The sequence below is a fragment of the Rhinoderma darwinii genome, chromosome 6, assembly GCF_050947455.1.
Source record: "Rhinoderma darwinii isolate aRhiDar2 chromosome 6, aRhiDar2.hap1, whole genome shotgun sequence".
NCBI classification, from domain to species: Eukaryota; Metazoa; Chordata; class Amphibia; order Anura; family Rhinodermatidae; genus Rhinoderma; species Rhinoderma darwinii.
The window spans coordinates 34,549,818-34,567,677 of NC_134692.1; the positions used below are offsets into that span (position 1 = coordinate 34,549,818).

The 17,860-nt window shown below is 42.4% G+C and overlaps 1 protein-coding gene across 1 annotated transcript; it reads right to left on the reverse strand.

The window, feature by feature from the left end:
• Nucleotides 1–5,639: 5,639 nt before the first annotated feature.
• LOC142656241 (acetylcholine receptor subunit alpha-1-B) lies at nt 5,640–17,111 on the reverse strand (the record flags this gene model as incomplete). The annotated part of the gene is made up of 8 exons (XM_075831134.1): nt 5,640–6,344; nt 8,145–8,384; nt 9,083–9,306; nt 10,327–10,564; nt 12,375–12,570; nt 13,776–13,885; nt 16,830–16,874; nt 16,956–17,111. Coding segments are annotated over 8 exons (1,341 nt in total), but the record flags the coding sequence as incomplete, so codon positions are not given.
• Between the last annotated feature and the right edge of the window lie 749 nt (nt 17,112–17,860).

The following is a 17,860-nucleotide window of genomic DNA, read 5'->3' on the forward strand; positions in this document are numbered from 1 at the left end:
TCCAAAGACAAACATGATCTGTCAAGATTTTCATCTCATTGGAAAAGACTATTTCCTCTTCCCACCAGCCAAGGTAAATGTTGTGAAACGTAGGGGCCACCGCTGCTCCCATCGCTGTGCCCCTAATTTGTAAATAAAACCGTTCATCGAAAATAAAATAATTACATGTGAGAATGAATCTCAGTGCTCTGAGAATGAAGTCTTTCCTTATAGGGTTCAGATTTTGATTCCTAGACAAGAAATAGTCTACTGCAGAACAGCCCCTGGAGTGATCAATGCTGGTATGTAGACTTTCCACATCGCAGGTTACCAAAATTTCGTCTTGATTGAGATTAATTCCATCTAACTCTTTGAGTATTTGCATAGTGTCTCTGGTGTGAGAAGGTAATTTTGACACAATGTCACGGAGTTCATTGTCGATCCACTTATTACACTTCTCCGTGAGATTTCCCACACCAGAGACAATAGGCCTACCTGGGGGGTTAACGAGATTTTTATGGTCCTTAACAGATAGAATTTTTTTTTCATTAACAGTGATTGCTCCCAATATGAGACCTTTTGAGATCATAACAGTGTATTCGTCTAAAAACTGAGCTGTCGGATCCCCCCATAGTGATTTATAACATTGTTTATCTAATAGCTGCCTCTTGGCCTCACGTATGTACTGATCCTTTGGCCAGATAACTATATTCCCCCCCTTGTCCGATTGTTTAAAGACCATGTCTTTCCATGATTGAAGTTCACGTATTGCCTGATGTTCCATATTGGTGGTGTTATCCTCGATTCTATGATGCGGTAGTGAAATTATATCTTGGTCACCAGGTCTAGAAAGACTTTGACCGCTGGACAAGTGTCCATAGATGGCATAATGGTCGATTTCGCTTTCAGGTGTTTTCTACTCTGGGGTTCCGCTATGTGTGTATCTCCACTGGTAGTGTTGTCTAATAGTAGTGCTTCTAGATCTCTCAGAGTTGCTGCTTCTTGTTCTATGAGGTCTAATGAATCTGGAGAGTGGATTCCCAGATCTTCTACCGATCCACTCGGGTAAGTATCTCGTTGTGAGAAGATCATTTTATATATCAGTTTCCTACCAAAAAGATGCAGGTCTTTAATCACTGTAAATTTGTTAACTCTGTGTGAACAGGGCCTAAAATGGAGGGCAGCCTACAAATGCAAGCACACATTATTATGACCTCATCAATAGAGTGCAATCTAGCTTATAAATAATGTCACACATTTTTGTCGCATAGAGCACAGGCTACCGCTACAGATTCACCCTATTATGACATCATCATAATAGAGAGGAGTCTATCAAAACAATAGACTGCAGCTTGTACATGCACGCACACACACACACACACACACCGCTAAACACACACACACACACACACACACAGCCCCCTAAACACACACACACACACACACACACACACTTTTATTACATCATACTAGACTAAAGCCTGCAATTAAACACACACACACACACTAGTCGGACATTAAAGATACATAGTAACATTTATGACTCCACGCAGTAATGTGATGTCATCTCTGGGGTGGACCAACTATTTGTGGACGAACTGACGCCCAGCACATTAGATAGGACTAAACCCTCCACCAAGAAACTGCACCATCAATTTTCATTCCCCCTTCCCATCATGGAGTCCTGGCTGCCTACAACCACCGCTGCGGGCGATGCTCCATATAGATATATACAGCATTTATCGATGGCTTCTGGCAATTTTTACTCTATGGCAGTGGATTTGTTGCTTTGTATCAAATAAATTCTGCCAACCTGCAAAAGAAAAGTCAAATTATTAACTTTTTTTAAATATTATTTACTAAAATTTATTTCAAGTCCCCCGTCCTTCAGTAATGTTGTGTCACTAGGCTGCAGTGACAATGTGCACATAGTTATGCAAGGTCCTGCAGCAGCCTTTGGATGTGACATCACGCCTGGGACGAGTGAGGAATTTTGATGGCAAGTGTGTGTGTATATATGTGCGTGTATTATATATATATATATATATATATATATATATATATATATATAAAAGCCTTTTTGTAACCAGACGAACAGCTAGTTGGGTAACTGCACATATGTTGCATACTGGGTTCAGCGAGACCGTGCCAGATTTCAGGCGATGTCCCGCTGTCCCGGGCAGCCAGTGGTATGTTCCGTACTCCCGGTGTCAACTGTATCTGCGTCCTCAGAACGCAGATACAGTTGAACCCAATCCTGATGCAGGGGACCGTCAGCTCCCGTCTTCAGCATTAGTACAGAGGACTCTCCGGACACAGCGCTACTTAAGCGCTGATCCCAGGGAAGCCCTTGACGTCACTGTCCATATATGTACAGTGACGTCAGTGGCTCCTCCATAGTGGAATCCCCTGCCAGAGCGTTCCCGACGCTATGGCCGGGATTCCGCTCCTAGAGGGAATACCTGACGTCACTGTCCAAATATGGACATTGACATCAGTGGCTCCTCCTGGAGCGGGGTATTATAATGTATGGTGGTAGCTATGGGGGCATTATATTGTATGGGGGAATCTATAGGGGCATTATACGGTATGGGGCAGCTGTGGGGGCATTATACTGTATGGGGGTTGATATGGAGCATTATACTATATAACAGCAGCTATGGGGACATTATACTGTATGAGGGCAGCTATTGGGGCATTATACTGTATGGGTCAGCTATGGGGGCATTATAATGTATGGGGCAGCTATGGGACATTATACTGTATGGGGCAGCTATAGGGAATTATACTGTATGGGGGCAGCTATGGGTGCATTATACAGTATGGGAGCATCTGTGTGTGCCTTACACTGTATAGGGGCATCTTTGTGGGCATTATATTGTATGGGTGCATCTATGGCGGCATTATAGTGTATGGGGGCAGCTATGGGGGCATTATACTGTGTGGGAGGAAATATGGGAGCATAATACTGTGTGAGCTGAAGCAGGTGTGTTTGGGCGGGATTAGAGGCATCGCTTAAAAGGGAAACATGTGCCGTGGCGCGCACATGTATGTTGCGTTTGCAAATGAATGGATAAGGGGGATGTCTGTTGCAGCAAGATTTTCTCTGATAGGCAAGAGAATGTCTGCTTCACTAAGGTGGGGAATAGGAGAGCATAGAAGCCCAGATAGTTGCTGATTGTTCAATTGAATTAGTGACTGAGTGTTGCCTTCCTGGGGCAAGGGTGCAACCAGTGGCGGATCCTCATAAGAGCGTTTCGGATGGCCGCCTGGGGCCCAAGGCTCCCAGGGGGCCGATGGATGTCTGGCCTATAACATTTATGGGTCGGGCGGCACTGGCCCCCTCATGCCTGGTGGCGTCGCTAGCACCGGTGGGGGCCCCTATGCTAGCGATAGCCACATTCGTATCTGCATCCTCAGGATGCAGGTACAAATGAATAATATAAGCTCCAGGCCACATTAAAAGGCAGTGGGAAGACTCCCTGCACAGGCCAGCGTGATGAGGTCACTGCATCACGCTGGTCTGCAGAGACATCCCACCCGGGGGATTGTGCAGTGCTCCATCTGCCGTGGGAACGGGGCAAGGTAAGTACAGTATTTTTTTTGGGAGGCTATGTGGCAATATATGGGGGGATTGCTGTGTAGCACTATATACAAGGGGGGCAGTGTGGCACTATACACAAGGGGGGAGCTGTGTGGCACTATATAAATGGTAGGGGGGCTGTGTGGCACTATATACAAGGGGGAGCTGTGTGGCACTATATACAATGGAAAGGGGCTGTGTGGCACTATATACAAGGGGGCTGTGTGGCACTATATATAAGGGAGGGGGCAGTGTGGCACTATATACAAGGGAGGATGGCTATGTGGCACTATATACAAGGGGGTGCTGTGTGGCACTATATAAAAGGGGGTTGTGTGGCACTATATACAAGGGAAGGGGGGCTGTGTGGCACTATATACAAGGCGGGCTGTGTGGCACTATTTACAAGAGGTGTAGGGGTGTGTGGCGCTATCTACAGGGGATCTGTGTGGCGCTATCTACAGGGGGTCTGTGTGGCGCTATCTACAGGAGGCTGTGTGTGGCACTATCTACAGGCGTTGCCAATATCCACAGGGGTGTGTGTGTGGCGCTCTCTGCAGGGGGGTTTGTGTGGCACTACAGGGGGGCTGTGTGTGATGCTGTCCACAGGGAGAGGTGTGTGGCGCTATCTACAGGGGGGCTGTGTGTGTGGCGCTATCTACAGGGGGTGTGTGTGGTGCTATCTACAGGGGGTGTGGCACTATCTACAGATGGAATGGCGCTTTCCACATGGGGGGTTGTGTGGCGCTATCTATAAGGGGCTGTGTGTGATGTTGTCTATAGGGGAGGTGTGTGGCGCTATCTATATGGGTGTTTTTGTGATGCTGTCTACAGGGGCTGTTTGTGGTGCTATCTACAGGGGCTGTGTGTGTGGCAGTATCTACAGGGGAGGTGTGATGCTATCTACAGGGGCTGTGTGTGGCACTATGTACAGGGGGCACTGTGTATGTGGTGCTTTACAGTGTTTGACACAATTATATTCAGGGGCACAGTGTTTGATACTATTTTATTCAGGGGTGCAGTGTTTGGTGCTATTTTATTTAGGTGTGCAGTGTTTGGTGCTATTATATTTAGGGGCACAGTGTATGGCACCATGACAATTTTATCTTCGTTTATAGGTGTGGAAATGTTGGAAAAGTGAGGAGCCAAAGACATCTGAGTGGAAAATTCTGCAGAAATGGGAGAAGTCATCATGAAATCTGGACCGGATGGAGAAGAAAAGAGGAAAAAATGACTAGAATTGGAGAAGTCATCACCTGTGAATCACTAGATTTATAGAGAATCTGTCACCTCTCCTGACATGTTTATAATGGGAAATCCTTGTATTTCACAAAAAGTCTTGGGTGTTACCATTCCCCTTGTCAGGAGAATGTGTCCCTGCACAGTGTGATGCTGTCAGTATGTAGGGACACAGCCCTTTGACAAGGGGAATCATAACACTCAATTATTACTGCTTGCACAAAAAGGTAGTGTTAACAATAGTTACGGCGTGGCAGGGTGGCGGTCGAGAAGGGGGGCCCAAGTTTGGGTAACAGCCCAGGGCCTATGGTTTACTTAATCCGCCACTGGGTGCGACATATTGCAGAAGGTACCTAAACATTATGTCAAGGACTTTGGCTGTAAGCTTAGGACTCAAATGTAGTATTTTCTGAAACACTATGTGCACCAAGTGCCACATCAGAGATGCAGTGGAAGGTTAAGTAGGTTACTAAGTGGATTAGGAATTGGTGTAGGAAGGAAGGTTTTAGGATTTTAAAGAACTGGCCTGACCTCTGTTGGCTACAGGCTCTATAGTAGAGACAGGATACACCTATTTGGGGAGTGTGCCGCTGTGTCGGGGGGAAATATGGCTAGGAAGTTGAAGTGTTTAAACTAGTGAATCTGGGGAGGGCAACAAGAAACACTGCGGGCAAGAAATTGTAGATCGTGAACTGGGACGCATTAATGAAACTAGTGGTGGAACAAAGGGAGGGTTAGTGTAAAATAACAAAAACTCAAAAATGACATACATACCATAGACTTAACACAATGAAAGTTCAGGACTATTGAAAATAGAAAGATTTAATGGCATGGGAAATAAAAACACACTCATGTATGTACATTTAAGCTGTAGGTTCACCTTGGCAATTTCCTATACTTTTATTTTGGAATTGCTCAGGTCCATCAGTTAGAGCAATGAAGATGTTGGGATGTCAAAGACAACCACATAAAGAATTATTGTGTCATGCTCCGCCCCCACAGGCCCTGCACTAGGCATAACACAATGTATCTGTTTTGTTTGGAGTGTTTCTTCAACTACTTGCACCACATAACAATAAATAAGAGGTGAAAATCTATGCTGATGTTTACGTACAAAATCTATACTTAAGCAACCTCGCAATGCCACAAATAACGTTTAATGTGTTAACTACTTTGAGTAGTCCATCAACTAACATGAGAGTAGTTATCTTACAATAGTTATCGTCATCATCATCGAGTGGAACACGTGTGGAACAATAGACCATTGTCTACATCATCATTATCTTCATTAGTAAGTGGCAGACCAATAGTACAGCATTTCAGCATCATCAGATACAGAGAGTTTGGCTCCATTCCTGCTTCTTCAGTTATATTTTTGCCCTACAATAAGGAAATTAAATTCCAGATAAAGTTAACCCTGTGAATTTAGTTCAATCAGGCGTCCAGCAAAAACAGCTGCTGTTCCGATGATACAGACTGTCATGAACACTGCAAGCAGAATGTGATCTAGAACCATGGCGACAAACTTCCATTCTTCTGAAGCCTGCAGAAATCAAATGAAGAAAATGACAAACTTGGGAAATAGTAAAAAGTCACCAGAAGAAGTATCGATAGTTAAAAATAATAAACTGTCATCCCGTGGAATATCTGCGGTGGCACACAGAGTCCTTAAACCCTTTGCGCAAATGGACATACCATTACACAGCCCATTAACCCCAATATTAACTTAGGGAATGCCCAGTGGATGGTACGGGCATAGGAGCTGTGCCCACGCCATCATCAGCAGCGTGTACTGGCAATAATATACGACAAAAAATGTCAAAGTAGCTTTTTTTCCCCCAATCCCCCCAAAAAGAAAGCTAACCAATAATCTATATGCATCCCAAAATGGTTCTTATAAAAAAAATGATTAATCCCCCCCCCCCCAAAAAAAACAAGCCGTTACATTGGCAGAAAAATAAAAATCGTATATATCTTGGAATGCGGCACCATAGAAAGTTGTTTTTTTTTTCCATGAAATGTGCTATTGTTGTGCAAAGGTAGTAAAACATAAACAAAATATAGATATTTGATATTGCCGTAATCGTACTGACCCATAAAATAAAGGTAACACGTTATTTATTCTGCACAGTGAATGGCTAAATTTAAAACATAAAAAGCAGTGGTAGAATTCCTGTTTTTCTTTCAATTCCCCCCCAAAAAAGTTAATAAAGGTTAATCAATAAGTTAAATCTTCCCAAAATAATGCCATTTAAGAATAAAATTAATTCCGCAAAAAACAAGCCCACACACAACTAACAACGGTAAAAAAAAAAGTTATGGCTCTTAGAATGTGGCTACACAGAAATAAATGATTTTAAAAAAGTTTTTATTGTGCCAAAGTAGTAAGACATGAAAAAAACTATATAAATTTGGTATCGCCATATCACAATGACCCGCAGAATAAAGTTAACATGTCATTTTTGCTGGAGAATGAACGCCATAAAAAAGAAACCCCACAACGGTGCTATTAAAAAATACAACTCATCCCTCATATGGCTACCTCAACTAAAAATGTTAAAATTATGGCCCTTGGAACGCAATGATAAGAAAAAAAAAATCACTGCGTCCTCAAAGCCCAAAATAGCTGCGTACTCAAGAGGTTAGAGGTCTGTATTACTGTTCGCTACCTTAATTGTGCAAGAGAAACCATGCTTCTAGGGGGGAAATACCTCTGTCATATAGCATAGGATGGAACATGGCAATTTTTATTGTCACATATTCTTTATAAAATTGTGGGAAAATATCCCCGTTGGCCTCCGAATCAAATCAGAGGCACACAGGTACAGTACCGGCCCGTAACAGACTATGGGTGCCGTGTTACAGATCTGTACAAAATCGATCTGTGATATATCCAGGCCTTCTTTTTTTTTTTTTTTTTCTGCCAACCGCAAAAACTGTTCACAGGTCGATTTTTAACCACAGAATAGCATTAGACCTCTCACAATTTACAACAGATGACTGTATGTAAGTAGGAATGTATAGTTATAGGGGGAATTTATTAAGACTGGCGTTTCATTCGCCAGTCTTAATAGAAAGATAAATTGGAGTAACCCTTATGTAAAGGGGAAAGCCTCTTCAAAAATGTGTTGCATCTTCCAGGAAGGCTATGCGCCACAATTGACCGTGCCCATGCACAATCCATTCCCCCCCCCTCCCCCAGGCTTAGAGTGGCGCTGTGCAGGGAAAACATCCAAAGTGGCTGCTGCACAATACAAGGCTGTACCAACTTTGTTCTAATAATCGATGTCACAGAGGCTCGTAGTTTTAAATTGTTATTTAAAACTAATAAAACCTATTTTACCTTGTTGGACTCCTGGTCAGATTTCATGGTCTCCGCAATATATTTAACTCCTTCAATAGCGCTCTTCACATCTGGGTTCTTTAGGATCGGAGACTGGTAGATCACTGCAGCAGGACCCAGTTTACCAGAAATTTCTGAAATATCAATGTCTTCTGCAAAAATCTTCTGCCCTTGTTTTTCTTGTGAAGGCCGTTTCATGGTAGAAAAAAACATCATGTTCGGGATTGTTTCAATAAAAATCTGAAAAGAAGGGAAACGACTGCAGTATAACAAGCCGAGATGTGTGTATGCAACAATTCCATTTTAACTCATCGTTATTCAGTATAATTGTAAATATAAAATTAAGAATCAATTCACATTGCTTATATTTTACTTGATCTTTTACATGATTTTGCCTATACTTTCCAATTATAATAAATTAGGCAGCACAGTTCTGATTCTATATGGTCCACACCACCAAATTTTAGGTAGTATTGCAATTTCATGGGTTCACCATTATGTATGTCTAGAAGCGAACAGGTTGTATCATTTACTGAGCACCAGAAACCACTAATTTCTACAGTTTGGACCACCACTGATGTACTCTACTGACAAAGGGGTTGTCTCAAGAAATATTAGGCCTGCTGGGGACTTTTTCTATTAGTCAGATTGGAGGGCTTCTAAGAAAGTGCATCTCCTGTTCTGACAGAGTTAGCCTCGTCATTTCACATGAAAGGCTGCAATGTAATGCTATATTTCCCCTGTAGTGGCCGCTGCAGGATTAATGTATGGCCAGCCACAACTTCCCATGGTAAGATAAGCTAATCGCCCAGGGTTTCAGAGTTGGCCCAACGTTATCAACTTATAGCTGGGGTTGCTTCCTATCAAAAAATAATTTTCTCAACAAGACAATGAAGTCAGATTTTTATTTTAACTAAGTACAACAATGCACAACTCACCTTTCTCACCCAAGGTGGCATTGTGTGAGTACTTGGGGAGCGATGATGCGTGTTAATGACAATGACAGTAATAATAATTGATGCTATTACAAACACCATTGTAAATAACATGTATTTTGCAATCAGTGGCACTGCACTAGAAGTTGATGGGATCAGTTCAACGATAACCAGAAGAAACACAGTCAGGGACAGCAGGACTGATATGCTTAGAGTCATTTTCTCCCCTGTAAAACAAAAGAAAAATTAGGATATTAATGTTATTGAGAATATGAGTTGTGAACTACAGTATATACAAAATAAAAAGAAAAATGGGGTCTCCTTCCTGGGAGAAAGCACTATGTACTGTAGAAAATGGTTACTCTAGATTGTGCATACTACCCAAAGTGCTACTTTAGCAACTCTTATTATAGACCACACATATTGCGAGTGTATCCTGAGAGAATTGGGCTCCGTGTGAACCCTATTATTTTTATATCCTGTATATTATTAAATAGAGTAGGGGAGCGTCTGACAGACTCCCTCTGGATGACTATATTTGTCAGAATTTGAACCCGGATACTCCTGGTGATGCTCGACAGCTCCAATGCTAAATCTATTGTCTAGTTTCTATTGGTTCTTATCTCTTGAGATTCTTTTTCTTGAGAACCTAAAGAAGTATTACCATTTTGGCTTCCTATATAAGCCGGGCCTTGCACTTCCTCCTTGCTGGACTATTGAGCTTCCTGCCTTTATTCTAGTTCATTGCTGCCTTATGCTACAAACTGTCGCTGCTTATCTGCATACCGAACTTGGATTGATTCCTGACCACGACTCTGCGTCACGCTACAAACTGTTGCCACTTATTTGTTATTTGTGTACCGAACCTGGATTGTCTCCCGACCACGTCTCTGCCTTACACTACAAACTGTTGCTGCTCATCTGTGTACCGAACTTGGATTGTTTCCCCACCACGTCTCTGCCTTATGTTACAAACTGTTGCCGCTTATCTGTGTACTGACCCAGGACTATTATTCAACTACTTTTGTTATTATCACACTCCACCCAAATTGCTTTAGCCACTGGACTCCAAATCTGCCTCCAGATTTTGACAATGTCTTTTAGAACATTAAATAAGAAGATGAATGCAACATAACACAAAGTTAACACAATTAAAACCCTGCCAATTTTAGGCAGAACTGTAGAAGTCCATCAAGTCTCATGATTTGTGTATGAAATTATTCTGATCACACCAACATACTTCACACCTGAGTCAGTGGGCAGATAGAAAACTAATCCAGTAAGAAATGAGAAAAGCAGACAGGGAATGATGACATTCACAATGAAGTAAAGAGGAAGGCGTTGTAAGACGAAGTGGTAGGTAATATCCAAGTATGGGACATCGGGGCAGCATGTGTATGTGACCCAATGTTTCCAGCAGCGGTAATCCTTCATCATCCACTCCCCACTCTCCATGAAGTTACTGAGATCTGGACGATCGCTTTCCTTTAAACAAAAATATGAATTGAATTATAATAGTCATTCAGTCATTGTATGGTGAAGACAATGTATTTATATTGTTTAAAGAGGCTCTGTCACCAGATTTTGCAACCCCTATCTGCTATTGCAGCAGGTAGGCGCTGCAATGTAGATTACAGTAACGTTTTTATTTTTAAAAAACGAGCATTTTTGGCCAAGTTATGACCATTTTTGTAATTATGCAAATGAGGCTTGCAAAAGTCCAAGTGGGTGTGTTTAAAAGTACAAGTCCAAGTGGGCGTGTATTAGGTGCGTACATCGGGGCGTTTTTAATACTTTTACTAGCTGGGCGCTGTGAAGAGAAGTAACATCCTCTTCTCTTCAGAACGCCCAGCTTGTGACAGTGCAGATCTGTGACGTCACTCACAGGTCCTGCATCGTGACGGCCACATCGGCACCAGAGGCTACAGTTGATTCTGCAGCAGCATCAGCGTTTGCAGGTAAGATCGACTTACCTGCAAACGCTGATGCTGCTGCAGAATCAGCTGTAGCCTCTGGTGCCGATGTGGCCGTCACGATGCAGGACCTGTGAGTGACGTCACAGATCTGCACTGTCACAAGCTGGGCGTTCTGAAGAGAAGAGGATGTTACTTCTCATCAGAGCGCCCAGCTAGTAAAAGTATTAAAAACGCCCCGATGTACGCACATAATACACACCCACTTGGACTTGTACTTTTAAACACACCCACTTGGACTTTTGCAAGCCTCATTTGCATAACTACAAAAATGGTCATAACTTGGCCAAAAATGCTCGTTTTTTTAAAATAAAAACGTTACTGTAATCTACATTGCAGCGCCTATCTGCTGCAATAGCAGATAGGGGTTGCAAAATCTGGTGACAGAGCCTCTTTAAGTCACTATATTCTTGGATCAATTTAGCCTCTAGCTACACAGTTGGCACATTCCTTGGAGAACTCGGACATTATTGTAATTCAACCTCAGCTTTTATAGTAGATAAACTTATTGCATCCTCATTTACCCGTGGTGGCTATGACTACACAAAACAATGTAGGGTTGTCACCAAGGGCATACGTATCATAGAGATACACCATGCAACTGCTGTGGGCCCCTGGAGAGAGCGAACCCAGTACTGGTAAGTCCCATCCCATCTGCTCCTGGGTGGGGAGAACCTGTGCAGGGGTATTGCCCAAGGATCATGGAAAGGGCATAGAGAGGGAGGGGTAAAACACAGGCCCTTGATTCCTGGTTGTCAAAAAGTTGCACCATATTGTTGGGCCCATTTAGATCTTTGCTATGGGGTCCCGTCTCTTCTATGTACACCACTGGTTGTCACACGACTCTAGAAATGTCAATGCCAGTTCAACCAGTGATACTACTGCTTTAGTGACATTTCGCAATATCCACTGCGTAGCCACAGGCCTAGATGACAGCCTTTTAAATCAACGATTAACACAAATATTTTAGCTTGTGGCCCAAGCCAATATAGGAACTTTCCATATATAATTGCTTGAGGCTACACACAGCTTACACTACCGCCTTACCAACTGGGTCAATGTCCTAACTGGCCTAGTAATGCAGGATATCTGGTGTAACAAATAGATGTACATGGAAGATTATTGCACATAAGTCCAATAACATCTTGAGACTCCCTTCATTATCACAATAAATAATACTCATTCTATTTTGAATGTATTGTCCATATGATCAAACAATATTATATGGGTAACTGCAATATAATATGATAAGTTGTGAACACAAAATAACATAAAAGCGGCAGGTAGAAATGTGGCAATTGATGAACTCAAAGATTTCTTACCGGATTTATAACTACTAACTTGCCATCATAGGTCCAAGTTCCAAGTTTCATACTGCAGTTCTGCTGATCGAATGGAAAGTATGTGACTATAATTTCACAGTAACTTTTAAAAATGGCCGGAGGTGTCCATATAATTTTTCCTGTATAATCAAGGAGGACCTTTGTATCCTTTACAATTGCAAAATCCCCATCTGCACTATAATGGAAAAAAGACAACGTTATTCAAGTGTTTCATTCAAATGTGTCTGCCTGTTTTTAATAGCTGAATATTGGACTACTTATAGGAAAAACATTGCAGCAATATCCTTTAAAATGGGGGTCCCTGAAGACTTCTGTGGCCATATAGACGCAGTCCAGGGTCGGACTAGCACGCCAAGTACCAGAGGAGCCTCCAGTGGTCCCAGACTCTGACATAATAAATAATGTAACCCTAATACAATACCCTAATACTAATAACCTATGCACTTGCGATTTGCGGTGATTTATTCGGACAGAATCGGGCGGCTGTTTCGGACCCAAAACGAATTTCATTTAATTCGCTGATCTTTAATTAAGATCTATTACTTATGGGTTGATTCACAAATAATCTATTAGATCTTACTGATGATATGTACTGTGTGTACAATGATAATGAAGTTTACAACTCCATTAAAGCGGTTGTTCGAGATTTAAAACACGTTTGCTAAGAGCAGGAAAATTGCTAAAATTGATAAACACTACTCACCTGTTACTCCGCTACTCGAGTGGTCTCTGCCAGTGTTTATTAACTTTACTGCAGCTATGACAAGCCGTTCATGCACATGCCCGCTGCTGCCAATCACTGGCCTCAGAGGTCTCATGCTGTACATGCTAGCTTAACCGCTGAGGCCAGTGATTTGCTGCTGCGGGCATGTGCATGAACGGCATGTCATAGCTGCAGGGAAGTCAACAAAGACCGACGGGGACCACCGGAGCTGTGGCACTGGAGCAGCGGGGGATTAAACCGGTGAATATTGCTTTTTTTATGAACTTTCTTGCTGTTAGCAAAAATTGTTTAAATCCCAGACAACCACTATAAGAGTGAGTGTGCAAACGTTCTGTATAGATGGAGGATGGGGACCATTATAATTCCTCTGGTGGGACTAAGTAGATCCTGTCAGACGCTGTGCCAGTCTATTGATTCAGCTCAGTTTGGCTGAGGAGACGGAGAAAGTTGGGGAGAAGAGTTGATGTGAGGAGTGTGCAACTGTCATAGGTCTGGAGAATAATCCTAAATTATGTTTCATCACATATGTATAAATTCTGCTGTTCTAGATCTAAGAGAAAACGTAATTTGTTCTTAGAAATTTCATAAACTCCAAAAATAATAAAACAAATCTGTAGTTCAGTTGACCTAATAATAAAAAGGTAAACAGGCCTTACTTGTTATAAAGAACAAAATCTGGTCGCCAAATGTCACTGGAAGGAATTCGGATTTTCTGTATCCCTCCGTAATCTGCTGGGCTCCATTTTAAATTCACATCTACCCATTGCTAAACAAAGAAAACATCAGCAAAAAATAAATATATGAGGGTTTTTTATTGTATCTCTATAAAACAAACAATAAACTAACTACTCCTTGGTTGCTACAGTTCATGACCTGTGTGCATTTTACTTCTAGAATATCAGAAGGCTACATTCATGCGAGCGTATCAGATTCACGCGCGTGAAAAACACGCGTAAATCTGGTCCGTGTGTGCTGCATTATGCGTCAGTGTGCTTTGCGAGTGGCATGCGTTATTCACGTACTTGCAAAGCACATCATTTTTTTATCAATCAAATTGATGCGCAAATCACACACCCATTGACTTCAATGGGTGCGTAGGTGCGTGAAAAAGCACCGATGTAGGTCATGCGGTGAGTTTCATGCAGTGGACTCTCGCTGCGTGAAAACTCACGCAAGTGTGAGCGGGCCCATTGAAATCAATGGGTCCGCGTGCTGAGCGTGATTTCCATGCGCAGCACACGGACGTTATACGTGCTTGTGTGAATGGGCCCTTATATGCATAGTACATAGTATGAGTAATTCTTGTTTTTTCCCCACTTTTGTATTTATTTTATATTTTTTGACACAAAGAAAATGTATAAAGAATCACAACAGCTAGAAATCGCTCTAAAACGAAATTGTGCACCTTAACCTAATTTTAGAAGTGTTTCTTTTTTCCTACAGAAGGTAGAATTATTTCTCTTCCTATTACTGATATATATTATATATCAAAATGTGCGCTAAGAACCTCCCTATTGTAAGTAGATTTAGCAGTAATGCTGTAATGATGGGGGTAGGGAAACGGACAAGTGAGCCCTAATATACCCGCCACTCTGTCCCTGCCTACTTGCAACGACCCGCCCTAGGTGACGGGGTACAACTGGGCGGCGGTCCCTACGCTCAGTAAGTGCACGAGACAAACAGACAAGGGTACACAAAGCTAAGGGAAATGGGGCAGTTGCCCACGGCAACACCGTGAGCAACAAGAGAGGTGAACGAGCCGAGTCAAACCAGGAGTGTACGAGGTACCAAACGCAGAGCAGGAGAGTAATCAGTAAGCCAGGGTCAGTATGGAGCAGGATCAAATAGTCAGCAGCTGTAGCAAGGCCAGGAAACCACACGAGAAGAATCACAAGCAAAGGAGGAACAGGAAAGGCAGGTATAAATAGACAGAGGGCGGGAGCTAGCTCCGTCTGGCCAGGCTGCGATAGGCTCTCCCACTCCTAAGCCTGCCAGCCTGAGTGGTGGAAGCTGGAGTCCGTCTCAGAGACATAGACTCAGGTGCAGACTGATTACCTATGGGAGTTAACCCCGAAGCTGTGCCTGGCAGATCCTTTACAAATGCATATTTATTTATATTTAGTGGCTTAGGTGGCATTAGTGTTCGCAGTGTGCTGTATAAATTTGCCGTCACAGGCGTTCTTGCACCTGTATACACGTTTTGTTTCATTTTGTTGGAATGTGCTGTTCAAACTTTTGCGTTGTTTATGTGATTGATATATGTGGGGTTAGTGACTGCTAGTTTGATCTTGCACTCCTCCCATTCTGCCCTGGGTGATTTTAATTAGTTTAATGCTGGTTCCTACCATCCCCAGATATATGTAGTCTCAGTCCCAGTTCTGGGTGTATGTGTAGAGTAGGTTCCCACCTCATAGAGGTCGCCTTGTCGTGGCAGGTGGGCTCACACAATTTGATCAAAATGTGCACTAAGAACCTCCCTATTGTAAGTAGATTTAGCAGTAATGCATATTTATTTGCATTTAGTGGCTTAGGCGGCATTAGTGTCCGCAGAGTGCTGTTGCCATTTCCTTGTGTGGTGTATATATGTGTGTGTGTGTGTGTGTGTGTGTGTGTGTGTGTGTGTGTGTGTGTATATATATATATATATATTATACTACATGGACAGATATTGGCTTGGGATCATGTTTGCAAATTCATAAACATAAATAGCTCTATAGTAAAATGAGCTCCACTACGAACTTGGATTTATGCCTAATGTATTATTCCTTTATCATTCTGACTTCAGGTCCAAAATTGTGTTCAGATGAATTTCATAATATATCTATATCGGTAGCTCTGTTTTTTTTTTTTACTTGATTATAAATGCATGCAGCCACCACTAGGGGGAGATAATTGCACATGCATTCCTAAAAAAATTATTAAACTCTATGAGAGCTGCATAAAAGTGGATGCAGGGAGCTCCCTCTGGTGGCAGCTGCAGGTAGCCTCTATGACAATCCACAGTAACCTGGGAAAGCAGTTCAGTGCTTTACCCCCTTAGATCATGGCCCACGTAGCCGTCGCATCTTCTGCCTTTATGGCAGATATGCCACTGTATTTAGTGGTTAAAAGCGAGTGCAGATAAAAAAAAAAATGGTTTTAATGTCAATCTATTAGATACCTACATTTTGTGAAAAAATATTTGTCTCCACTTGCCATCTCTTAGACTGTAAATGCCTCCAGAGGAGCCTTTACTCAGAACACGATCAAATAATGATCTTTGGCTTGTCAAATTAGAAAACCAATTTACAAATATACAATTAGAAATTCAGGGTGAATAGAGGGGGTTTCCTCTGTCCAGGATACTTATCTATTAATGAGCTTGAATGGGCTTAACTTGCTGTTCCTGGGAGCCCCATAGGAATGGAGTGATAGTACACATGCTCGTCCACTGCTCCAATGATTACTATGGTGCTGCTAAAGATAGCGCTCAGGAGCTCCATAGAATTGAATGGAGCGATGGTCAAGCATGCGCACTACCGCTACATTCCTATGCGGTGGGGGTTTCAGTGGTCGGACCCCCACCGATCTTATATTTATAACCTATCCTTTGGATAGGAGATAAATAATGATAATGGGAAGACCCCTTTAAGTCCTGTAAAAACCCTTTTTAAGTTTTATTTCCCAAAAAGAAGAGGGAAAAAAAAATAAAAAAAAGTGCAACTACAAACCTGTTTGAGACGAACATTTGTTGCTACAATTTGATTGACTTCATCCTGGAAACATGAGGCATAATAGTATTAGTTGATATAAAGAAGACAGAAAAAGTCTTAGCCGAACAAGATTATTTTCCATACCACATTAATAAGCTGAATGAGCTGCAATCCAACTGTGACCACAACTTTATCGTTGAATGTCTCTACTGGACGCACAACTTTATTGTAGTTTTTAAAAAGATCTTTAACCAGACGAGTTTCATGTTCATGACAGAGAGCAGCTCCAGCTGTAGAGAAAAAGAGAAAATATCACATAATGTCACGCTCACAGGGGAGTTTTTTGCAGGGTCCTCAGCTGTTTGTCACTAGTGATTGTCTTTCCTTCACTAACAAAATAGTGACCGCTAAGTTCACATCTGCGCTAACAATTCAGGATTTCTGTTCTGTAATAGAGTCAATGAGGTCTGTCTGGCGCCGTTGTTTTCCTAATAGGTTCCATCACAGTGTCCGTCATTTTACCCAAAAAAATAGTGCTGCATGCTACTCTATTTCTTCTGGAATTTTTTACGGAATCTGCAGAAGTGAATGAAGCCTTAGTAGTATAGGAGGTAAACATGCATTAAAGGGAACGTGGATTTCATGTATTTGTTGTAAAGGATCTGCCAGGCACAACTTCTGTGTATACGCCCATAGGTAATCAGTCTGCACCTGAGTCTATGTCTCTGAGACTGACTCCATCTTCCACCACTCAGGATGGCAGTCTTAGGAGTGGGAGAGCCTATCGCAGCCTGGCCAGACGGAGCTAGCTCCCGCCCTCTGTCTATTTATACCTGCCTTTCCTGTTCCTCCTTTGCTTGTGATTCTTCTCGTGTGGTTTCCTGGCCCAGCTACAGCTTCTACTATTTGATCCTGCTCCATACTGACCCTGGCTTACTGACTACTCTCCTTCTCTGCGTTTGGTACCTCGTACACTCCTGGTTTGACTCGGCTAGTTCACCACTCTTGTTGCTCACGGTGTTGCCATGGGCAACTGCCCCATTTCCCTT